Here is a 25,263-nt window from a genome sequence, read left to right as displayed (position 1 = left end):
GTATTGTATCTTTTTTTTTTTTAAAGATTTATTTTATTTATCCTTCCCTCATTGTTTGTGCTCGCTGTCTGCTCTCTGTGTCCCTTTGCTGTGTGCTCTCTGTGTCTGCTCATCTTCCTTTTAGGAGGCACCGGGAACCAAACCTGGAACCTCCCGTGTGGGAGAGAGGCCCTCGATCACTTGAGCCACCTCAGCTCCTTGCTTTGTTGTGTCTTTCATTGTCTTTCCTCTTCGTGTCTCCTTGTTGCATCATTTTATTGAGTCAGCTTGCTATGCCTGCCTATCACCCCAGCTCGCTGTCTTGCTCTTCTTCTTCAGGAGGCACTAGGAACCAAACCCAGGACCTCTCATGCAGTAGGTGGAAGGGCAATAGCTTGAGACACATCTCCTTCCCTTATTGTATCTTAAGTAGCCTCAGTCCCTTTCTGGAAGTCAGTGACGTACAGAAAACAAAATAGGTCAAAAGTACATTCAGGAAAGCCGATGTGGCTTAGTGGTTGAGCACTGGCTTCCCACATATGAGGTCCTGGGTTCAATCTTAGGTCCTCGTTCCTCAAAAAAAAAAAGTATATTCAGGATGTTTTAAACCCTTTTGAACAAAGTTGCTCTCTACAGTGGGAAGCAAGATTGTTACTTGGGGATGGTGAATGAGGATCAAAGTGTTGAATGTTTCTTTACTACGTGCTGTTTCTTTGAACATTGCAAGTTCACTCTACTGATGTTCACTACATCACTGAGAGTACAGCAAACTCCAGTGCCCGCCGGAGTGCCCCCTGCAGGCAGGCAGGGTGGAGAGCAGTGGGTACAGGACTGAACTTGGGTGTCCCCTGCTATCCTCTTGAAGGGGGCCCCAGCACTCAGCTCCAGCCAGATGTCTCCTCACTCCCAGCGGCTCCTGCTCTGTGCTGCCCAATGCTCTGATTTTCAAGAGAAGTCAGAAGTTCTGACTTTAAATGTAGGCCGTTATTTTGAGCTTTTTTGTTTGTAGTGGGCCCCCCAAAATATTTGTACCAAGGGTAGAGCCACCTGTGGGTGACCGCTTTGCTACCTCTGCTGTTGCCCTGTGACTGTAGCTTTAGGTAGATGCCAGGCAGGTTAATGGCTTGTCTTCTCTAGGTTTGGGCACCTCTGGTGGCCCTCAGTTTCCAGCTCTGCATCATGAGCACTTTTAGAGCCAGCTCTTCCTGTGACCTTTGAGAGGTGCCAGTGGTCTGCCGCTCTTGCCAGAGACAACAGGGAAAGGGGATTTGCGGTCAAAGACAGATTTGACAGCATATGTATTTCTAGGTGACTATAGCTGATTTCCTCTAATAGAGTTTATTTAATCAGTTTTATTGATATGTATTAGTAATGCATATAATCCATCTAAAGTGTACATTCAACCTAATGGATTTTTTTATAAGGTAGGGCACAATTTATTGCACACTAAACGTTATTTTATTGTTTAAGATTTATTTATTCCCCCTCCCCCACCCCCATTGTCTGCTCTTTGTGTCCATTCACTGTGCGTTCTTCTGTGCCTGCTTGTATTCTTATTAGGCCTCTCCAGGAATCAATCCTGGGACCCTCTGGAGTGGGAGAGAGGTGATCATTCTCTTGGACCACCTCAGCTCCCTGATCTGCTGCATCTCTTATTATCTCTCCTCAGTGTCTCTTTTTGTAGTGTCATCTTGCTGCGTTAGCACTCCTGTGCAGGGCAGCACTCCCTGTGAGCCAGCACTCCCTGTGGGCCAGCACTCCACATGAGCCCACACTCTGTGTGGGCCAGCTTGTCACCCGGGCCAGCTTGCCTTCACCAGGAGGCCTTGGGTATCGAACCCTGGATCTCCTATATAGTAGACAGGAAGCCAATTGCTTGAACCACATCTGTTTCCGCCAACATAATGGACTTTAAAAAAAATTTTTTTTAAAGATTTTTTATTTATTTCTCTTCCCTCCCCCCCCCCCCCCCCCAGTTGTCTGCTCTCTGTGTCCATTCGCTGTGTGTTCTTCTGTGACCTGGTCTATCCTTATCAGCGGCACCAAGAATCTGTCTTTCTTTCTGTTGCGTCATCTTGCTGCATCAGCTTTCTGTGTGTGTGGCGCCATTCCTGGGCAGGCTGCACTTTCTTTCACGCTGGGCGGCTCTCCTTACGGTGCACACTCCTTGCATGTGGGGCTCCCCTATGTGAGGGGCACCCCTGCGTGGCACGGCACTCCTTGCACGCATCAGCACTGCGCACGGGCCAGCTCCACATGGGTCAAGGAGGCCCGGGGTTTGAACTGTGGACCTCCCATGTGGTAGGCAGGTGCCCTAACCACTGGGCCAAGTCCACTTCCCTCATTTTAATTTTTAAAGTCTGGCACTAATGGCATCGTCATTCAATGTATGGATCAGTTTTAGCTTTTAATAACTTTTTCTTGGTACTCATATGTTAAAGGCAGAAATTCCTCACAAGATAGCTGAAATAATCCATATAATCCATAAAATGGTATGAAGACCAAATAATAAATCTGGATGCTTTTTTGTCATTGGGATGTAGTTTACATACCATAAAATGCCCAGAACTTGGGTTGCAGCTGTCAGTGAGCGTTGACAGCTGTCGATACCCATGTAAAACATCACCCCAGTCAGGACAGATAACATTTCCATTACCCTAGAAAGCTCCCTTGTGCTCTTTTCTAGTTAACAACCTCTGCACCCACTCCATCAGACAACTGCTTTTCTGATTTCTATTGCTCATGCTACAGTATATCTATTTTTTAAGCACAACATTAAAAAAATAAAAAAAGACTTAGCACCTTCAGAATTGCTTGTCTGTACCCTGTCACTGCCTGTGATTTCTTTACAAGCTTAGACAACCCCAGGCCCTGTATGAAAGCCTCTTTCTAAATATCTGTGGATATGAGGGACCTCCTAAGTTGGACAGTTGGAATTGATTTCTGGACTGCATTTGCATCTCTCTGTGAAGCAGTTTCTAGCCTAAGGGCGGCGTGTCCTCCAGGATTAATGAGAACTGTGTGCTTGGGGGATGGGAGCAGGACGGGCCAGCGTGGTAGGGGGTGCTGTTTTTTTGCAGCAGAGGTTAGGAGCTCCCATCTTTGGGTGAGCACACACTTTAGGTTAACGTCAATGGGATTTAGCTAGGCCCACGGAGAGAGAAATCGAAACCGGAACGTTTGAAAAAACAAACAACAACAACCCCGAGTTCTGGCCCAGAACAGCAGAACAGCCCCGTGGCGCGGGGGGAGGGGCGCGCCGCACGCCAAGGCTGCGCGCTTCCGGGACAGGGTTTTCTCCTGCCTCCCTATGTGGTCTGGTTGTGCGTTTGTTGTGAAATGAACCAGTTTTCCTTTGGCCCGCCGTGTGTACTTTACATCTGATTGGAAACAGGAGGACTCCTTTGATTGGAGAGATCTATGGGCCTTCAGAGTTGGTTCACAAAACAGCCCATCTCTGGATGGATTTACGTAAGAGATTTAAAGTCCTTTGAATTGAAGTTAATATATTTCACAGGGTAAACAGTAGGAAAGTGAAATCCTCAAAGAATCACTACTTCTAAACTCCCGGGTGGTAATTCTATACGTATGTTAAAAAATGAATGTGTGCTGGCAAGCCTAACAGGAGAGACGGGAAGGGAGGAAGACAAGGGGATTGGGTGAGGAAAAGGAGCAAATGTTTCTGCTGTTGTTGGCAGAGGAAAACTGTAGATGGAAATAAATTCTTGCCCTGCGTGACCCTCCCCCCAGATTTTATGAGTTGGGGTACCTGACTCAGAGGAAGGTCAGGAGCAGTTTGTTTTATTTTCTTTTTAGTAATTGGTACTTATGCAATTAATATATTTTCTTTGTAAGAAATTTTAAACAGGACAGATAAGGCTGAAGTTTCTTCAGTCCCTCCCCTCTCTGATCCCAGGCCTCTTCTTTGTAGAAGAATCAACCAAAAGCTAAGCTTCCACCCCGCATGTCCCCCCGCCCCATGCCATGCCATGGCTCCCTTGTCTGTTTGCTTGTTGTTTTTGCTTATTGTCTGCTTGATTTTTTCTTTAGGAGGCACTGGGAACGGAACCCAGGACTTCCCATGTGGGAGGCAGGCTCTCAACTGCTTGAGCCACATCTGCTCCCTGCTTGTTTTTTGTTTTTTGCTTTGTCTGCTCATTGTTTTTGCTTATTGTCTGTCATTTTTAGGAGGCACTGGGAACTGAACCTGTGACCTCCCATGTGAAAGGCAGGTGCTCAGCTGCAAAAGCTAAGGTTTTACTGTTTCTCTTCCCAGACTTTATACACATCTATGTCCTGGGTACCCATAGGAAATTAGAAAATATCTAGCAGTGTCTTGGAATCTTTGTTGTTGTTTATATAAATGGTATGACATTGTTCTAAAAGGTTGATTTCCCACTTAGCCCTGTCAGTGTAATAAATTTTTGTCATCTTTAACTTTTTTTTTTGAAATAATTTCAAACTTACAAGACAGTTGTAAAAATAATACAAGCCCCAAGCAGAGAACTCGAGCATACCCTCATCCCTCCCAGATACCCAGGTCCACCAGTTTCAACATTTGCCACCTTTGCCTTTTTTCCCTCCCTCTCTTTCATCCATCCATCCTTCCATCCATCTTTATTTTCTGAACATTTAAGAGCAAATTGCATATGACATACTCTTTGGACACATAATTCTTCCATGTACATTTCCTGTGAACAAGGGTATTCACCAGAAGTACAGTTATCAAGTTTAAGAAATTTAATGTTGATATAAAGCTTACATTCTATATTCCCACTTTTTCTTAGGTTCCAATAATGTCCTTATCAGCCTTTTCTCCTCCATTCTTAGATCCCATCCAGTACCATGTATTGCATTTAATTGTCAGTATCTCTTTAGTTTCTTTTTTTTAAATAGTGGAAACACACACATATTTATAATATAAATCTCCTTATACCAGCCCCTCCCAAGCATACCATTTGGTGGGATTCATCACGTTCATGATGTTGCAATGTCCTCCCCACCATCCATAACTAGCACTTTCCCTTCACCCCAACAGAAGCCTATGCTGTTTTGCATGCCTCCCATTACCTCTGCCCCCAACCCCGGTAACCTGTACTCTATCTTTTGTCTCTTTAAGTTTGCATAGTCTCTGATATTTTCTTTATGGCTACCATGAGGCTTAAATTTAACATCTTAAATCTATAAGAGTCTCATTTGCTTTGATACCAACTTAACTTCAATAGCATACACAAACTGTATTCCTATACTCCTCTGCCCCCCTACTTTTTGTAGTTTCTGCCTCAAATTGTATATTTATACATTCCAATTCTAAAACCACTGATTTATTACTACATTTTGTGCATTTCCCTTTAAGGCCCTGAAGGAAGTAAAAAGTGGTATTACAACAAAAATACAATAGCACTGGCTTCTATCTTTGCCCATGTCATTATCTTTGGCAGAGATATTTGTTTCTTCGTGTGACTTCAGTCACTTGTCTGATGTCCTTTCCTTTCAACCTGCAAGTTTTACTTTGGCATGTCTTGTAGGGTTGGACAAGTGATGACAAAACTCCTCAGCTTTTGTTTAACTGGGAATGTCTTAATCCTGCCTTCATTTTTTTTTAAGATTTATTATTTATTTATTTATTTCCCCTCCCCCCCGCCCCATTCCTATTGTCTGCTCTCTGCTGTCTGCGTTCTTCTGTGTCTACTTTCCTTCTTGTTGGTGGCACTGGGAATCTGTGTCTCTTTCTGTTGTGTCACCTTGCTGCATCAGCCCTCCATGTATGTGGCACCGCTCCTGGGCAGACCACTTTTTTTCACGTGCGGCAGCTCTCCTTGCAGGGAGCACTCCTTGTGCCTTGTGTGTGGCACTCCCCTGCACAGGGGTACCCCTGCTTGGCATGACATTCTTGCATGTATCAGCACTGCGTGTGGGCTACCTTACCACATGGGTCATAAGGCCCTGGGTTTGAACCCTGGACTGCCTATATATGGTAGATGGATGCTCTATTAGTTGAGCCAAATCTGCTTCCTCCTCCTTCATTTTTGAAAGACAGTTTTGCCAGATATAGAATTCTAAATTGGCAAATTTTGCTTTCAGTAGTTTAAATATGTTTTTCCCACTGCCTTCTTACTTCCATGTTTCCATTGAGAAATCAGCACTTATACTGGGGCTCCCTTGTATGTGACATGTTGCTTCTTTCATGTGGCTTTCAGAATTCTCTGTCTTTGGCATTGGCTAGTTTGATTGTAACATGGCATGGTGTGGGTCTTTTTGGGTTTGTCCTGTTTGGAGTTCATTGAGAATCTTGGATGTGTAAATTCATGTCTTGCATTAAATTTGGGAAGTTTTCAGCCATTATTTCTTCAGATATTTTGTGCTCCTTTCTTACTTTTTTCTTCTGAGATTACTACAATGTGTAAATTGGTGTACCTGACGGTATCCGACTGGTTTCTCAGCTGTATTTACTTTCCTTCGTTCTTTCTTCCTCAGACTGGATGATTTCAATTGTCTTATCTTCAAGTTCACTGATTCTCTCTTCTGCCAGCTCAGCTCTTCTTTTGAAACCCTCTAGGAAGGTTCTACTTTTCTGTTACTGTGCTATTCAGCTCTGTTTGGTTCCTTTTCATAATTTCCATTTCTCTATTAATATTCTCTTTATTTATTTTATTTTATTTTTTAAAATTATTTATTTATTATTTTTTTTAAAATTACATTATGAAAAATATGAGGTCCCATTCAACCCCACCGCCCCCGCCCCCCACACCCCCCACAGCAACACTCTCTCCCATCATCATGACACATCCATTGCACCTGGTAAGTTCATCTCTGAGCATCACTGCACCCCATAGTCAATGGTCCACATCATAGCCCAGACTCTCTCACGTTCCATCCAGTGGGCCCTGGGGGGATCTATAATGTCCCGTAATTGTCTGTGAAGCACTATCCAGGACAACTCCACGTCCCGAAAACACCTCCACATCTCATCTCTTCCTCCCGTTCCCCACACCCAGCAGCCACCATGGCTACCGTTCCCACACCCATTCCACATTTTCTCTGTGGACATTGGATTGGTTGTGTCCATTGCACATCTATGTCAAGTGAGGGCTTAGATTCCATATGGGTACTGGATGCACTCCTCCCGCTTCCAGTTGTAGACACTCTAGGCTCCATGTTGTGGTGGTTGATCTTCTTCAACTCCATGTTAGCTGAGTGGAGTAAGTCCAATAAATCAAAGTGTAGGAGCTGAAGTCTGTTGAGGCTCTGGGCCTGGGTGTCATATTATCAGTCCAGAGATTCGAATCCCCTACATATATCTTAAACCCAGCACCGACTACAATTCCAATAAAGTAGCATGCAAGTCTTGTGAAAAGAGATCCCCTCTGAGTCCAATTCCATCACGCAGAAACACCAGCTCCAAAGAAGGGCTATCTGTCATGGCAGTGAACCCCTTCTGCCATGACCATGGAACCCGTGGGTCTCTTTATCCCTCAAAAGAACCAATACCTGGGGTTGTATCTACCTTATCTGTCTCTTGGACTCTGTTCAGTTGTACATAGGGGTATTCCTTCTGACAACCTCCAGACTCTTTTTTAGAGACTCACAGCCTTATAATCTTTTATTTTCATCTATTGTTTTCTTGATTCCCTGTAGTTGTTCATGTTTTCCATGAACTCTTGGAGCATATTTAGGACCATATTTAGTCTTGAGCATATTTAGTCTTTGTTTGCATATCCCAGGTCTGATCCTCTTCATTGATAGTTTCTAATGCTTTAATCATCTCAGGTCCCTGGGCCATCACTTCATGTTTCTTTGTATTTTTTGTTACTTTTTGTTGAAACCTAGGCATTTTGATGTTTTAATGTGTTATAGCTGGATATACTCTGAGGCATCTGTTCTTTAAGCTTGTTTCCAGCTAGTGTTATGATAGAGCTTTCCTTGAATGCCAGGAGCTAACCAAAAAAAAGGAAAAAATGGAAACACCTTTCCCAGTCTTTACGGATTGGCCTGTGCCAGTGCTCTCCTTCAGAGCTTATGCATACTATGAGTGTAGAGAATAGCTCCAGGCCAAAGTGTAGGCACCTCGCTGGTCCTTTCTGCACACGTTTCTTGTCTGAGACATGCACATGCGGCCTAGGAATTCCCCCGTTTATGTAGATATGAATGTCCCTCTTAAGGAACAGTTTCCTCACAATCCCCAGCACTGCACAGTATGTCCCACAGCCAGCCCTCCCTTGCCCCAGGCAGCCTTGTGACTGCCCTCCCACAGCATTCCTTAGGGGAGCTCTGTGAGCTGCTTTCTACACGCAGGGCAAGTTCTGGGACTGTGAGTCCCTTGGCCACCACCAGACAGATGGGGCCAGATGCAAGCTCCCAGCACGTGCCTGCGGGTTGCTCTGCTCCTTCTGGAACTGCACTGGGAGCGCAGGCCAACCGCATGCCAAGCTGGTGAGGGGAGGAGCAGGGGCAAGCCAGGGCACCCAGACGTCCTACAGCTTTTAAGTAGCGTTTTTCTTGATTTGGTGCTTGCCCTGTTACTTCAGCCCTTTGTTTGTTTTCTGGAGTTTTTAGAAAGATGTTTCTGTCAGCTCTTGCTAGTTGTTCAAAGCTTCTCTCAGGATGGAGCCCTGAAGTGTCTAACTCCACTGTCTTGATGGGGGCCCTTGCCATTCTTTTTTTTAATTTTTATTTTTTATTGAAATATATCACTCATACATAAACATACATAAACAGTAAGCGTACAGTAGTTGTGAACTTACAAACCAAACATATATAACATCAAACAAACATTTGTAACATCTCATCCTACCACCAATATCTTGCATTGTTTTTAAACTTTTTTAACTAATGATTAAACAGCATTGTCAATTACTACTAAACAAAGTAGTTTTCCCATAACCAATCTGTTTATTATCTTTATTCATTTATATATGAACATACATAAACAATTAAGTATATAGTAAAAGTTGTGAATTTACAAAGCAAACATTCATCACATCATACAGGGGTCCCATACATCAACCCTCCACCAACGCCTTGCATTGTCATGAGACATTTGTTACAAGCTATGAAAGAACACTGTCAAAATCTTATTACTAATCATAGACCTTATCTTACATTTGGTGTTTTCCCCCCCAACCCATCCTATTATTATTTTTAAAATATATTTTTTATGACAGAAGTTATAAACTTATAAAACAATCATGCATATGTGCAGAATTCCCAAACAACATCCCTCCATCAACACACGACAATGTGGTGTGCCATTTGCTACAGATAAAATATCATCATCTGATTGTTACCATGTCCATAGTGTACATTTGGCTCACATTTTCCGTACTGCCTCAGTATCAACACAGTACATCTTTTGCATAGATGCAAGAATATTATATTATTACTGCTAACCACAGTCCATAGCCTTGATAGCCTTGCCATTCTTTTTAGTAGTCCCCTGGCTGCCTATCCTTTTGGCTCCATCCAGGTTTCCCTAGGTGTAAGATAAGGTGGCAGTTAGAGCAAGGACTCTGGAGCCAGATTTCCTGGATTCAAATTCCTGCTTTTCACCTACGAGCTTTGTGTCTTTGGGCAGGATTCTATAACCTCTGTGTGCCTCAGGTTTGATGTCTATACCATGAGGATCTCAGTAATAATAATGTATCTCATAGGGTTGCTGTGAGGCTTAAATGAGCTAATAGATGGAAAGTGTTTTGTGCTGGACACAAACGTTATGGGCCACTGTTGGCCGGCCATTCCCCTGTGGGTGGAAGGTCTGTGGCTTCTGCAGTTTTCACTCTTAGAAACCCTGTGGGGGTGAACACGGGTGCCCTTGTGATCCTTGTGCATGCCCCAATGAGCATTTCTCTAGGGCTGTGCGTGCGAGCGTGTTCTCCGGGGTGGGTTTGCAGAAGTGTGCTTGCTGGGTCCGTGCATCTCAGGTCCTGCTGCCCTCCAGAGGGACAGCGCCCTTTCCTGTGCCCCACCCCGGAGCACCAGCTGCTGGGCGTCACAGCTCACGCCTCTCTCCCCTCTCCCCAGGGCTTCGTGCTGGCCGTCACCATCATCCGCGAGGCGGTGGAGGAGACGCGGTGCTACTTGAGGGACAAGGAAGTCAACTCCCAGGTCTACAGCCGGCTCACAGCAAGAGGTCAGCCTCCAGCCCCTCCCGGGGCCAGGGCCACCGGGCCGCATCTCCATCACGGGCCGCTGACAGTCAGGGCAGCAGAGTTCACGGCCCGGGGCTGGCGGGCGTGCGGGCGCCCTGTGCCAGTGCGGTCACCCTTGCCTCTGGCCCCCGGGAGGCCTGCCCTGCCCGGGCCCACGGGACTCGGGCCGCATCCCCGGGCCTCCGGGCTCTTCCTAGAGTTGTCCCTGTCAGCCGACAGGGTGGCATCGACCTGGATTTACTTTCTGGACATTTGGCAGCCACCAGGGTCACGGAGGGAGGAGGGTGGGGGCCCCTCCTGTATCTGGGAGACTGCAGACGTCAAACACACACGGGCGTGTTTTGAGGGAAGGGAGGACAGCTTTAAGAGACGCTCTTTCAACAGTGAATACTTTGAAATCAAATAGTTGGAACATTATCTTTTTAAATGGCAACGGGTTTACATAAATACTGCACCTGTGAAGATTTCTTTAAAGGCATCTTATGAACCCTAGAAATTGAAAAATGGAGAGGGCGTTGTCTCCACCCACACATTTTATAGCCAAGAGGAGTGACAAGATAATCATTGAACTCCTTGCAGGACCACGTACATTTTCAATGGTGGAACTTAAAAAACCCACCCAAATCCTACATTAGAAAAGCAACAGAGCAACCCAGTGTGTCCATCTCTCTTTTCAATTACAAACTCTTCATTAGATTTACCTTTTAAGTTATAGTCAGAAATGAAAAAATATTACTCAAGGTTGCTATTGTGGCTGAAGGAAAATACAAATAGAATACTCCATAAATTTACTAATTCCATTCAGACTTTATTCCATACATGCTTTAGTATGGGTTGAAGGGAGTAAAAACTATGCTCTGCCTTCAGGAAATTTGCGAATTCTGAAAGAGAGAGGATAGATGCCTCACTGATTTGGTATCTGAGCCCAGGTGTGAACTGCTTTGTGTGACGTGCCTTCACCTTCCAAATAAGCTGTCTGGCCGTAGTTTTGGGGATTTTTAATAGGTTTTTCTTTCTCGAAAAGATGTTTGTTGGAGTAATTTATTTTTGGGTCCAGAAAACATTGAAATTTTTATAAAATTCCACAAGGGCATGACAGTGTTTTTCTTTAATGCATTTGAGTCGATTTGTATAGTTGGTCTTAAAAATGTTCAAGTCTCTGGGAGAAAGGGGGATTTAGAGTTGACACAGAAATGCCTTATTATTGCTAAACTACTGTATTTAGGACATTTTGCTACCTAAAGAAAAAAATCAGCATGCTCTTTGCAAAGGCAGGTGGCTTGGGCTTTCCATGTGGGTAATCAGAAGCCCCCTCTGGAGGGTGTTTTTTGTGGTCTGTGTATATTAAATCCTCCCTTAATAACATATTCTCACTATAACATTTAAAATGCTTGGCAACCAACAAAAGCCCCATTGGAGAGAGTGCGGTGGATCTATTTAGAGGAAAGAGGAGGGGCCTCTGGATTCCATTCATTCATCATCCAGCCTCGACCCTTCGTTGGTTCTTTTCATATTGCAATTGCTTTTCCCATGAATGATTTTTCTACCCCCCCTCCCCAGACCCCCTTCCCAGCTCCTGCTTTAACTTCACTCTGTTCTTGAAAAGGTACTAAGGAGAATTGGCAGATGGCTCTAGCATTAAAAACTTGTCCCCCTTTGTTGGGCTTCCTTTGTGTGCCCTGGTCCCACCATTGTCATGACAATGTGACAGTAGAGGAAAACAGAACCGACTTCTTAATATTAACCCAGACTCTAACCCCGCAATTTGTTTTGAAAGTCCAACAAAACGTTGAAGAAACTGTCAGCCTGGAAAGTGATGAAGGCGAGTTTAGTCATTTGATACACTTTGGGGGGAGGGGGCTATGGAAGGACCAGAATAACAAGCCCAAACTGGAAGATTTCAGAGAGAGGAAAAAAAAGAAGCCTTTTTGGGCAATACTATTTAATTACTTAATAATAATTACTTGGATGAAACGCTTCACCAACATTTTCATTTTAATACATTCAAAAGCAAAATGAGACAAATCTGTATATGGATATGTATACATATATGCTCACACAGAGCCATGCACAACTGCTTCCTTTTTAGTCACATGAATCTTTTAAATGTATTTTTCAACACTAGTTTTGGAATTTAAAAATATTTAAAGCAAGAATATCAAGTCCTTGATCACTAGATTATGTGCCATGATGTTGCTTATATTCTTCACATTTCCAATTAATCATAGCAGTACTGATACTAGTATAGTTTCACATTTTTGTCTTGAAATAATTGCTAACCAGCAAAAACGTTGCAAAAATCATAGAAAACTTCTGAGTTTCCTTCACCCAGATTTACCAATTGTTAACATTTAGCCACATTTGCCTTTTAATACTCTCCCTCTTTCTGCTTTTTTTTTTTTAATCTGACCCATTAGAGGATTAAGTTGCAAACAACATTCTCTTTTACCCCTAAATACTTCAGTGTGTAATTCCTAAGAAAGGACATTTGTTTTACATTGTTATAATCTAATTAAATACAACGTAATAAAATAAAATCAGGAAATTCAACATTGATACGTTGCTATTCATCTTATCTTCAGCCCTTACTCAAATTCTGTCAATTGTCTATATGGTGTGCTTTATAGCATTTTTTTTTCCTGGCCCAGGAAGCAATCCAGGATCACCCATTGCATTTAACTTTTCTGTCTCTTTAGAATCCTCTAGCCTGGTACAGCTCTTAGGTTTCCTTTGTCTCTCATGACATTGACATTTTCAAAAAGGACAGTGCAGTGATAGGCCAGTTATTTTGTAGCATGTCCTTCCATTTGTGTTTCCTTAAGATTAGAACCACCACATGCATTTTTAGCAGGATTTAGTATAGCTTCAGAATGCCAAAGGCATGGATTCTTGTTGGCACATGGCTAAAGTTTTAGAAGTTTTTAATCAAATGGGAACATATCAAATTTTACTTTGAGAAAAAAGAATATTGTAAACAGCTGATCTAAAAGCCCTGATAATAAAGAAGTCACAATGGAAGGAAAAATGATTGAGAATTTTTCCTCTTTTTAAAAAAATAGTTGCTTCCAACTATTTTTGGGGGTCCAGAGACCCCCAGGGAGTCCGTGGAAAGATTTCAGGGGGGGGGGTCTGTGAACTTGAATTGAAAATTTTAAAAAGTTATTTTTGTGGGGACATGTTAATGCGGGTGTGATATATTTATTAAATAATACACAGTATAGTGTAGACTTAGTACAGGGTCTATACTGGCAGAGGGGTCTGTGGAACAAAAAAGTTTAAGAACTTCTATTTTATAGCATCTTATTTCATTAATCTAACACACCAGTTGGATTAATTGTTAATGCCACCGTCATGGCTTAATATGGAGTATTTGGAGTGTTTTAATAATAAAATTTAGCCACCTGCATGGAAATGACCATTCATTCTTCTGAGACGTATTTGAGAATCCATTGCAAGCCAAGTCTGATAGGTTTCTGGATTACAGAGATTAACATGAGAGGTGGGAACTAGAGGGAAATTCATAGTCCAGTGAGTATCCAGACCTGTAAACAGATAATTCCATAGACTTAACTAACAGTTACATTTAGTGGCCTGCGTGGTGGGCCTGTGAGGTGGGCCCCCTTTCTTGAGCACTGCGCTCCTGGCGGTGGAAGGTGGGGGTTCCCAGCTTGTTCTCTGCCTGGGTCCTGGATAGCGTCCATCTCCCCTAGAGGGTGGTCCAGATGACTCACACCTGGGAAGAACCGAGCCGAGGGCCTGGGACGTGCTGTCTGCCCAGGAGGGCCAGTGCTGATGGTTTCAGGCAGGGCCTCATTAGTGTTGGCCAGCACACACACGGAGGTGCAAGCCAGGGGCTGGACTGCGAAGTCTTCCCAGAGGAGGGGCCCTTCATCCTGCATCACACAGGGTGAGGGGGAGCAGGAGCAGAGACATGATTTGTGGAGCTCAGTGTAAAAATGGAGTGTGGGGCCCTGGTTCAAAAATGAAGAATTCCCAGACGGTGAGAGCAGAGCATTAGAGCTGGCAGGGGCCCCACGGAACGTGGGGTCTCATGTCTGTGGGGCCGGCCCTGAAGAGCAGATCTTCGTGCTCTTCGCACGAAGCAGAGCTCAGGGCCACAGGCTGTCACCCTGGGAGTATGGGGTACAGAACCCCTGGTGTTGGCTCCGTCTTGTTCTTCCCATGTGATTCCTGAGTGCCCTCCCTCCTGGGAGAACAAAAGAAAAGGCCGCGTAGGCCACTGAGAACCTGAGGCTCTGGGAAGGTCGATTCTGTGATCCAAGAATTCGTATCCAGGGCATGTTACAGGAAGGAGATGACATCGGAGCTGTTTGAAAAATGCTGTCCAAATGGGAAAGCAGGAGTAAAATGAAGACTGTTAATAATTTACTTAACAGCTACCATAAGCCGACCAGTGGATTGGCTGCAGTCTAGTCTGTACTTTTTCAAACAACCCCGTGGAGATAGCTTGTACAGATGGGGAAACTGAGGCTCAGAGAGGAGAAGCATCTTGTCTGAAATGATGTAGTAAGTTAAGAGTAGAGCTGGCATTCAAGCCCAGATTTTTGTGAATGTGAAAGCCCAACCTTTTGTTCTGGGCACCTACCATGTGCCTGGAGCCCAGCTCAGCACTTTTGCATGTAATGTCTCAATGGTTGCCATGGTGATCAGCCTTAACACACATGCTATGTAAGGGCTTTAAGATTCAAGTCTTTTAAAATACATTTCCAAGATCAAAAAACCCTCCCAATCCAGCTCCTTGCTCTTAAGATTCTATAAGCCTGCTACTGTCATAGTAGGTAGGGAAGAGTGCTTTCAGATCAGTCTGCAAGTCCTTGCCTTCCTACTTGAAATCCATATTTAAACATAGTTGATCAGAGACTTAAGAGAGGTTCTTAGGCCTTAATTGGTTTTTATGGTTTTAATTACAGAGCTGCCTTTTCAAATTAATAAGCCTCCAGTAGCACTGGAAATGCCAAAGCCAGAAAAAAGACGATCTTGAAGTAGGAGCAGACCCAGCAAAACTTAATTTTGTTACTCAGAAGACTTGGGCTGGGTCAGGATGGAATAATTAGTGAATGGATTATTCCTCTTTATACTTCTCTCCCTTAAACCAAAACTTTAATTCTGAAGGATTTGCCTCAATTATCACAGGCGATAGGGAAATTGGATTTGCATTTTCCCAAGATGAATTACCATGAGTCTTCATACCAGGAATGCCTTTTTGGACTAACTTCAGATCAAGGGCTAAATGAAGCAAGGGGATAATTAGCCTTGAAAGAGCAAACAGAAGCATAATTAACACAATTGCTGATGTGTCTTCCTGCTGGGGACAGCTGGGCCGAGGGTTCACCGTAAGTCATAAGTTAAATGGACACACAGAATCAAGAGAAGCCCTCCTGGCTTTAGCTTTTTAGTCCTGTGTACATGTGTGGTGTGAAGAAGCGAACTTTTACCCACCGTATTCCGCACCGGAGTGTGGGAACCTGCCTTTCCGCCTCTCGACTTCTCTCCAGGTGGGTTAGCGGTATCCTGGGACTCTTCCACAGTTACAGAATTGCATGGAACCTCAGGGACCTCCCTCCCACTTGAGAGTGATAGCTGTTTTTCAGTTCAATTCGAAATCCACTTTGGGCCATTATTTAAGATTGCTGTTAATGTACTTCAATTTTGAGATCCAAGGAAGATTTTTCTTCTGTGGAGTTGTATTCCATTGGAATGAATCAGGAGAAAGTAGATTAGCATAGGGAAGATGCATTCATTAAGAGAAAACTGTTTAATTAACTAAATTGAAACTCTGTATTCCTAAACACAAACACTATGTTTTCAGTATTAACTGTTCAGACATGGAAGAACCCTAAGATACGCTTTATGATTTTTTAAAAAAGCAGATTTATTAAGGAAATAATTCACCTACCCTACAATTATCCATTCAAAGTGTACAATTCAGTGATTTTTGGTATGTCCACATGTATGTGCAACCATCACCACAGTCAATTTTAGGACATTCTCATCATCTTGAAAAGAATCCTGTACCCTTTAGCCATTCCCTCCTTATCCCCCATCTCCCAAACCCCAGTGCTTGGTAGCCACTAATCTTTTCCATCTCTGTAGGTTTTCCCGTCTGGACATCTCATGTGACTAAGATCATATAATATGGGATCTTTTGCAGTTGACGTCTCTCCCTTGGCATGATGTTCAAGGGTCACCCATGTTGTAGCATGCATCAGTACTTTTTATGGCCTATGATACTTGTTAAAAAGAAGATTCAAGTGGTAGACTTTTTGATGTTATGCAGTAGAACAGCAGGGACCTCACATACAATTCAATGAGCAACGAATTCCCCTTCCCAAGCTTCCCTTCTTCAGATACAGAGCATCAGCATTTACAAGTCTTATTTAAAACAGGTTTTGCCAAATTCTTGCACGTTCTCTGACAGACACAAAGCTTTTGCAGCTCCACAGGGTTGGACCTTTCTTTTCAAGTGCTTAATTTCGCATCATTGATGAACTGATCTATTTTTTAATTAAGACACAAATACCTGAAAAATCCCATATGCAAATTGCACTGTTATCTTTCCCAAAAGGTATACCCCACCCCACGCTCCGCACCCCTCCCCCCTCCGGGAATCATCACTATTGGGCACTGTAAACAGGGAAGACCATTTATATATTTATTCAAAAAGTCTCTGTGGGATGTAAACATGCTACATTTAAACTTAGGCTTTTTTTTTTTTTTTTTTAGAGATCCGCCTATTTAAACAAAGGCCCCTTGAAATGGTGTGGTATTTATAGTAATACTTTTCATCCCTTTGCCGGATTTCAAATAACAGGCTTTTCTCAGGCTTTGGGGGAATGCAGACAACTCTATTTGAATATGAAAATTTCAGCTTTAAACCTCTGACCTCCACTGGGTCTGCAGAGGCATTTTAATGTCAACCCCAGGAAATGTACACACGCAGCAGAATTTACAACTCAGCACTGTCACCGTCAGATTAGAGCATGAATTAAAGAGTAGTACATTAACCAGGCTTAGTGCATGGAGATTGCCGTTACACAGCAGCAATCAATGTCCTGCTTGCACGGTGAAACACACAAAGTATAGCTGGCGGTGTTCGGGTCAGAAAATAGGCCCGCACATACTAGTGCTCCCGAATACATTTAAATTTTTTTTTTTTTCAGTCTGTTCTGCAATTTGACTGAATTGTCATTTACTTGTTTCAACTCAAGGGAAACATCTGGTTTCTCCCTGCAACGTAGACAGACAGCTCTTATTCTGAAGCTGTGATCCATGCAAAGGCATGGTTTGGGCTCAATAGGTTTGCTTATGAAAGGCTTGGGGTCCATCTCTACAGAAATAAACAGCCCTCGTAATTGGAAGTTTGTTCCCTGTTATAAACGCAGACTCAGAGGTGATTTGAGGGAAGTGGTGAAAGGGATAAATTTATTTTATAGAAGGCATTTAATGATTTAGGATGTGGCCAGCAGAGGATTTTCCACTTAACCTTTGCAAAAATCTCTTACCCAACTTTTCTGGAGTCTCTTCGAATGCGTTTACAAATCCCAGAGTCTAGAGTCTAGTAATGGGGTGTTACAGGACCCAAAAGATTAGAGAGAGGTCCTGGGGGGAGGAAAGTTAAGAATTCTGTGACCTCGGTTCCTAGGGCAGGTCCTTGTGTGCCTATGTGCTGTGACCAGGGACCAGCTGCATAATTTGCAGGGCCCAGCACGAAATGAAAACGCGGGGAATCTTGCTCAAAAATTAAGGATTTCAGGATGGCAACGAGAGCATCCAAGCTTTGGCCCTGTACGAATGCTCGTTGCCTGCCCTGAAGCTGGGCCGGCTTCCCTCAGAGTTAGGAGAAGAGGAGAGAGAAAAAACTAAAACAGGAGTGCTTCAGAAGTAAGCCTTCTAAATTCTCAGAGGAATGTCGTGAGGGCGCGGGTCTATTTTCTTTCTAGTCAGATGGACGAAAGGCGAGGTCCTGCTCTTTTGAGATAGGTAATCGTTGTAAGTGTGCCTTCCGCCTCTGTTATGTTTCTTTGTTAGGAAGAAAGGGAGCCCTGCCTGAGTTTGTCCCCATCCCTCCCCCATCTGCCCCCCCCATTCCCCCCCCCCCCCCAAGAACAGTTATGGAGGATGGAGAGCGGAATTTAGTTTAAGGTTCGAAGTTAAGTGTTTGGGGCCCTTTCCACAATCCCAAGAGGTTTCTTGCCTTCTCTGAGTTAATCCCTGCTGTTGCTCGCTTGCTCAGCTGTTCCTCAATTCTAATTTAGGTCTCCGTTTTCTCACCCTCCTCTTCCTCCCTCCCTAGTTGTACATTTTCTGCTAAACTGTGACCTGTTAGATAGGGGCATTTTATTCAGATGTCTACAACTAATCAGAGTGTCTTGCTGGTAGCAAATTCCCAGTAAATGTCGGAGTAAGAATTCGACTATCTGCTTTCCCTTCTCTTTTTCTTCCTTTCCTTAAGGTTTTATTTGCCTTTCCTATCCTCATTCAGAACACACACATTATAAATATGTATCCAACATGCCAGGCCCACACTGCATATTTTTGATCACCATAAAACTGCAGCTGGGGTGGGAAGTCAAAATATGTGATTGGCACCATGCGTTTGTTCAGTAGAATGGGAGTCAAGCATCTCTCTCTGTTCCAGCCACAAAGCTGGAGCTCATCCTGAAAAAGTGCTAAAGAAGGAACCGTGGCTAAGAAATACGAGTGGCCTCAGGACGGTGGCTCCCGTTTTACCCTCCTCTTGAGATTGCAGCAGTGGCCTGTGGGCTGACAGACAGGCTGTGCAGTGGGAGAGTTTGCAGGATGCAGCGGCCGCTCAGAAACTGGTCTCCGAACAGCGGATTAAAGGGCTTTTTTGTGGAGGTGGAGCAGATGGACCTAGAGAGGCAGAGTTCAAATTAACTGATAATAAATCAGGACAGTTGTAGAAGGCCGAAATCTGGGCCTGGTCATTTAAATATCTGAGCTAATTTATTTTTTGTTTGAGCTAATTTAAATGTATTTCATTTACTTATTAGAAAAGCACCTCATGCTTATTATAAGAAAATTAATGTGAAAAGGGTAGAAAGTAAATACGTCAGAGAAAGAGCCAAATCCTCTACCTCCTGGACTGAATCACCATTAATCCTTTTATTATAATCCTCCTGGCTTTGTCTTTAGTCCTGCTAATATGCACACACATACACAGACAATTGTTATTTAATGAGAATTAAAACGTGTACATTTCTTTGAGTTAAATTTTAAGAGAAAACTTGTAGCTAGAACACAGGCGTGAGACTTCGGGTCAGGCCACCAGCATAAATTTTAGTAGTAAAACCAAAGACAATGTGTAAATTTATGTTTGGGAAAGTTGGGGCAAGCTCAGGTGAAAGAAAAGTTCACTGGCGCCACGGGCCATGTTGAATTTACGAGCTCCCTCCTCGGCCTTGAGAGACTCACCAGGAGGAGCTGCCATCTGTGCACAATTTGTTCTGTTACCCCCTAGTGGAACAAGAGGAGTTGTTCAGGCAGTAAGGTTCACATTAGACCCTCTCTTCATCCATTTCTAAAGATCTTACTCTTCGGATTAGAGGCTCTTCTCCATTCCTTTTGTAAATACGTTCACTGGCGCCCACGGCGTAGGGAACACTGAGGCTGGCAGGTCTCTCTGGTATGTCGAGACGCAGCCCTTTGCGTTGAGTTGAGCACCGTGTTTTATAAAAACGATGCAGACTGGAGTGCTAGGTGCTCACTTAGCCAGGTGAGGTAGCTGTACCAGGAGAGTTCAGGAGAGGCTTGGCTCAGCTTGTTACCATTCATTGTTGTGTGTGGTAGAAATTAATAGTGTTGTGTATAGAACTTTTAATGCCAGATTTACTTATGGTTATAATAACAAATTAATTAAATAGGACTATTAGTTAAAATGAAACCCTTTGGAGGCTATTCGAGTTGTTTCATAGAAATGATTTGATTGCATTGATACATCTCATTGGTGATGAATTACTAAAATATATGTTGAAATATTAGGTTGAAAGTGTAAAATAGTCTGAAAAATTGTACAAGTCTAGAGTTGTGCACTCTAGATGATTTCGTGACTTTTAAGTTCTTTCAGCTAAGGAAATGAAAGCTAGAAATCATATACAGTAAGGGCCAGCTGATTCATGATTGCCACTTTACCCCCCTATTTCTGGCCTCAGCTCCCCTGCAGAGCATTTCTGACCACCTCCTCTCCTACCAATCATCATTTCCTTATCACCTCCACTGGAATGGGAGCTCTGTGTATCCCCAGCACTTAAAACACTTGGCATACCACAGGCGCTCAGTAAATGTTGTTAGTTGGATGGTCAAATCCAGTGCTTTCTGTATGCTGGGCACTGTTCCAGGTCCTTCTCCCAAGGGAGATACTTCCCTCCTTTCTGCTCCCTTAGCACACTGGATCTTCCATCATTTCACACACCATTTTGCACTAATGGCCATCGTTCTGGCTGTCTTTCTCACTAGATGGGGTTGGTAGGCAAATTGCAGCCAATGGGCCAAATCTGGCCCATTGCCTTTTTAGGTATGCCCTGGGAGCTAAGAATAGTTTCTATGTTTTTAAAATGTCAAATATAAATGTCAAGAGGACTGCTGTTAAAAAATTGAAAAAAATAAAAAAAATAAAAAGACTGTTGTTAGCCTTTTGGGGAGAAAAGTTGTTGAAAGGGTTGAGGACATTGCATCTTGGCCCTCAAAGTCTAAAGTTTCTGCTATCTGGCCTTTTACAGAAAAAGTTTGTTGATTCCTGCACTAGACGGTAGCTTTTTGAGGAAGTGGGGACTGAATCAATCTTTGAATTCCCAGGACATAGCACTCAGTAAATGTTTGAGTTGCACTGAGCTCACTGTTTTTTATTCTACACCCTGGAGGCAGACAGATGTGGTGCAAACCTTGACACCATCCTATTTTAGCTCTGAGCCTTTAGGGGAAGATTGAGCCTCCCTGAGCCTACTTCCTCATCTTAAAACTGAGATGATAATACCTAACTGAACAGCTGCTGTGAGGATTAAATGAAGCCATCAGTATCTTTATAAAGTTTAACATAGAATTACTTTTTAGTCTTAGTTGATATTGTTTATCTAGATAAACAGCCAGTAAAAATTATATAGCCTGTTCAAAATCGTATGAACTGAACTATATAGAAGTTATAAATTAAAAAAAAAATCAATTATTTTGGGTTAGCTTCTTTCAGTGATGTTGAAAATGAAGAGGTGACCTTCTGTCCAAAAATCTGACTCTTAATTTTCTTTCCAATTTTTATACATATTTATCTTTTTGAAGTTAAATTAAATTTATTTCCCCACCCCCCTTGTTGTTTGCACTTGCTGTCTTGTTCGTCTTCTTTAGGAGACCCTGGGAACTGAACCTGGGACCTCCCGTGTGGTAGGCGGGTACTCAACTACTTGAGCCCCATCAGCTTCCCTATACATGTCTTTTTTAAAAATTTAATTTAATTTAATTATTTTCCTCCTTCCCCTCCTCCCATCCTCCCCTGCGTTTTTGCTGTCTTCTCATTTTCTCTCGTCTAGGATTCACTGGGATTCGATGCTGGAGACCTCTGATGGGGAGATAGGTTCCCAGTCAATTGCGCCACCTTAGCTCCTGGTTTCTGCTGCGCTTCACCTTGATCCTCCCCTTGTCTCTCTTTCATTGCATCATCATCTTGCTGCGTGACTCACTTGCATGGGACACTGGCTCTTCACGCGGGTACTCGCGTGGGCACTCACGGAGGCATCGGCTCACCACGTGGGCACTTGCAAGGGCACTGGCTCGCCAAACAGGCACATTTTCTCTTCTTTTTCACCAAGAGGCCCTGGGATCGAACCCAGGTCCTCCCATATGGTAGGCGGAAGCTCTATCACTTGAGCCACATCTGTTTCCCAGCTCTACATGTCTTTTTGAGGCTGACTGTAATCCCTTATGGTACCAGTTTAGAGAAGCATCTGAGGCACCCTTGAGGTGATCTTATTTGAGGACAGACACCTGAAGGGCTTGAATTATGGCCAGAGTGGTATCGCTAATGTGATGTTTGAAGCAGTCTGCCACAGGTGAACCTTTTATAAAGGAGTTGGGAGTTGATGATGCTGTTGGGGGGGTGGTCCACGTACATCTGGGGGCCTTGTGCTGACTGTGCAGGTTGGCATATACTCTGCCAAGACATGCCATGTCCAAATGAATGAAAACAGTGATGTCTCTTGGACCTGTTGCTTTGCAGGGACAGTGAAGGTGAAGAGCTCCAGCATCCAAGTTGGGGATCTCATCATCGTCGAAAAGGTGAGTCACTTTTGCGACTTTTAACAGGCTGCTGCATGGGAGTGTGGAATTGTGAAGGCTGTGCTGCCACTTGAGTGAGTCCTGAATTGGAATTTGTAAATCTGGTAGACTAAGGGAGTGTGCAGTCTTTGGGATTCTAAGAGCTCTGCCTAGGGAGAAAACACTCTTCCCTATGAGAGACCGAAAAGTATTTTTTTGTCAAGGTTTACGTGTGCTGCTTAGTGAGAAATCCTGCTTTACAAACACAAATACAAATTTTGATTTTCTATTTGATATATTTATTGCTTTGGGGGAAGGGTCTTTTTTTTTAACTTATAAAATAGTCCCTAGAAGTCTGTGTGCTACATATGCACTTAAATATTTATGTATTTTACCTTTTGAGCAATTTTAGCTTACATTTATTGACATAAAGTCTGTGATTTTCTGTTTTATAGGAAGTGAAAGTATATGAGAATAGTAAAAAGGCACAAAATGCATTTTCAAAATAGCATATGTTCGTTACTTGAGCAAACACTCATCTCTCTTTATTACTGTGTATTTGGAAGTTATTGGATCTTGGGGGTGGCCCTGGAGAGTCTTGGAATAATATTTGATTAGAAAAGGATTGTGTCTTAACTTGTTTCTTTAGGAAGTGAACTATGCTCTTTAAAAAGGATTAAATCCAAGAATTCAAAGTTGATTTGCAGTAAACTGAAACTTTTTTTGGGTGGCAGCTCAGAAGGACCACACAAACCCCTTTATGTTATATTCTTTTCTGTTTGTAATTAAACAGGTCTGCTCTTGGCTTCCCCCTTTTTTTGAGAATGGCCTTTGTTGCTTCTTACTGCTTTACTTCCTTGTTAAAATTCCATTACAAACCAAACATCAAGTAGAAAAATAGATAGAAGCAGCAAGCATGAGCATAGAGCGAGTATGTGTGTCTGTAGTATCAGCAGATAGCCTGGAAGGAAGCCAGCTGGTTTTCGGCCCCATGTCTTCTGTCAGGGATTTTGGGGAGGTAATGGTTGGATTTGCCAGAAAACTAGAAGCTCTCTTTTCTGAGATACGATTCTGATCAGGATTAGTAAAATAACAGCAGTGTGCAAGCTTTTTCGGATTAAAAATAAAATAGATGCCCAAATCTATCTCAAAGGCAGAAACTTAAAAGAGGCTGTTGGTTTTGGTAGTCCCTTCCCCATTAAGAGGAGTGGGGGTGGGGGCCCAAACCACACATGGGCAGTCACAGTAACAGTCTTTCTTTTCATAACACAGAACCAGCGGGTCCCTGCTGACATGATCTTCCTGAGGACATCAGAAAAAAATGGTAAACATCTGGGATCAATTTTGAAAATAACCATTAACCTTTCAGTGGTAATTTGGCAAAATAATCATTTGAAAATGTAACAGAAGTAGATAGAATTTTGGAGCCAGGGAGGCGAATCCAAAACATCTTTTTAAATAGAGGGGTCTTTCAAAAAAATATATTTGGCGCTTGCAGGTCCATGGATTTTGATAATTAAAAAGATAGAGTTAGCTGGACCCACGTTGAGTCGCAGCTGGTAATGTCACACGCAGCAGCCACAGTTTTGCTCCCTGAGTTGTCCTGAGCTCAACTTGAGGGGCTGGAGGAGAGGAGGAAGTGTATCTAACAAATAGAGGCAAACAGAAATCCTCTGTCTGCTGAGGAAGCACCGAGAGACGTGGTGTGATGAGACTGGCACTCGAGAACCAGGGAGAAGGAGGTAGCCTTTTCCGCCCTCCCTATGCTGGTGAGTGAGTGGCGTGGCCTGCTCCCATCACTTTATCGTTAGAGCCGCATTTGCTCGGGTAAACTCTCAGGGCCAGGGTCTGGTACCACCCTACCAGTTGACTCAAAATCTCGTCGTCGTTTAAGCTGTGCTGAGGAAATAAGGCTGTTTCCTCTTGCCCATCAGGCACAATCAGAGATTTCTGAATCTCTGAAAAACTTGCGTTTCTGTTCCTTTGAAGTTGCTACAACCAATCTTACTATGAATCAAATACAAAAGAAGTTTTTTATCAATAACATGTCAGAGATCAGGAGCGGGAGGAGGAGTACTAGACTGAAACTGGATTTGAAAGCTGCCACTTTGACCTCAAATTGGTTATTTTGTCCTCCTCAGTGAATTTGGAGCGTTCAGTATTAGGGCCCATCACGTAGCTCCCGTTCCTCCAGACAGCAGCAAGGAGAAGTGTTCTTCCCTCATAATTCTTCTCAGAAGGCTCCATTGCAGCCTCAGCAACCTGACCCAGCCCCTAGCTGGTGAAGTGTGTGGCTGACCAACCGTGTGGACTTGATGTCCGAGGAAACGCGCGGCCCTGCGACGTGAGAGCAGGCCGTCCTGGCAGACGCCCGCGGGTACTTGCCGTGGGTCAGCGCAGGTCTGAGCACTCTGCGGGGCTCAACTCTAATCCTCACAAAAACCCTGTGAGGCTGGTGTCGCCATTGTCTCCATTTTCACAGACAAGGTAACCGAGGCTCCGAGAGGCGGAAGAACTGGGGACGGGCCCGCGGCGAGTACGTGGCAGCCCTGACCCCCAGGAGGTGCTCGCGGCGTCCGGCCAGGGCAGCCTCGGATGGCGGTTTCAGTCATAGCTCTCCTTCGAGGCCCCTTACCCTGGGCCAGTCTCTGAGCTGAGGGATCCCATCTGTCACCCCCCTACACCCGGCATCCCTGCAACAAGCTTTTGCGTTTCTTCTCATTTTACAGACGAGGGGACCCTGAGGCTTAGTGAGGTCAAGAAAGCAGCCCAAGCTCTCATGGCAAGTGAGTGGTAGAGCTTGGATTCGAACCCAGGTCTTTTGTTGCTTACGGAGGAAGTGGGGAATATG

General features: G+C 43.7%; 1 protein-coding gene across 5 annotated transcripts in view; it reads left to right on the top strand.

The window, feature by feature from the left end:
* ATP9A (ATPase phospholipid transporting 9A (putative)) overlaps positions 1–25,263 on the top strand; it is a 146,903-nt gene that overhangs the window by 36,735 nt on the left and 84,905 nt on the right. For 4 of the 5 annotated variants that reach the window (XM_058287233.1, XM_058287235.2, XM_071211791.1 and 1 more), the window contains exons 4-6: positions 10,000–10,108; positions 22,375–22,433; positions 23,685–23,736. In XM_058287233.1, the coding sequence (XP_058143216.1) occupies positions 10,000–10,108; positions 22,375–22,433; positions 23,685–23,736 (220 nt within the window). Of the gene's footprint in view, positions 1–3,263; positions 3,451–9,999; positions 10,109–22,374; positions 22,434–23,684; positions 23,737–25,263 lie in introns of those variants that run through there. The other variant, XM_071211792.1, reaches the window with a different exon arrangement.

This window comes from Dasypus novemcinctus, chromosome 24, assembly GCF_030445035.2.
Source record: "Dasypus novemcinctus isolate mDasNov1 chromosome 24, mDasNov1.1.hap2, whole genome shotgun sequence".
In the NCBI taxonomy this organism is placed as follows: domain Eukaryota; kingdom Metazoa; phylum Chordata; class Mammalia; order Cingulata; family Dasypodidae; genus Dasypus; species Dasypus novemcinctus.
The sequence above is the reverse complement of the archived record's forward strand: the minus strand, read 5'-3'. Positions and strand labels throughout refer to the sequence as shown.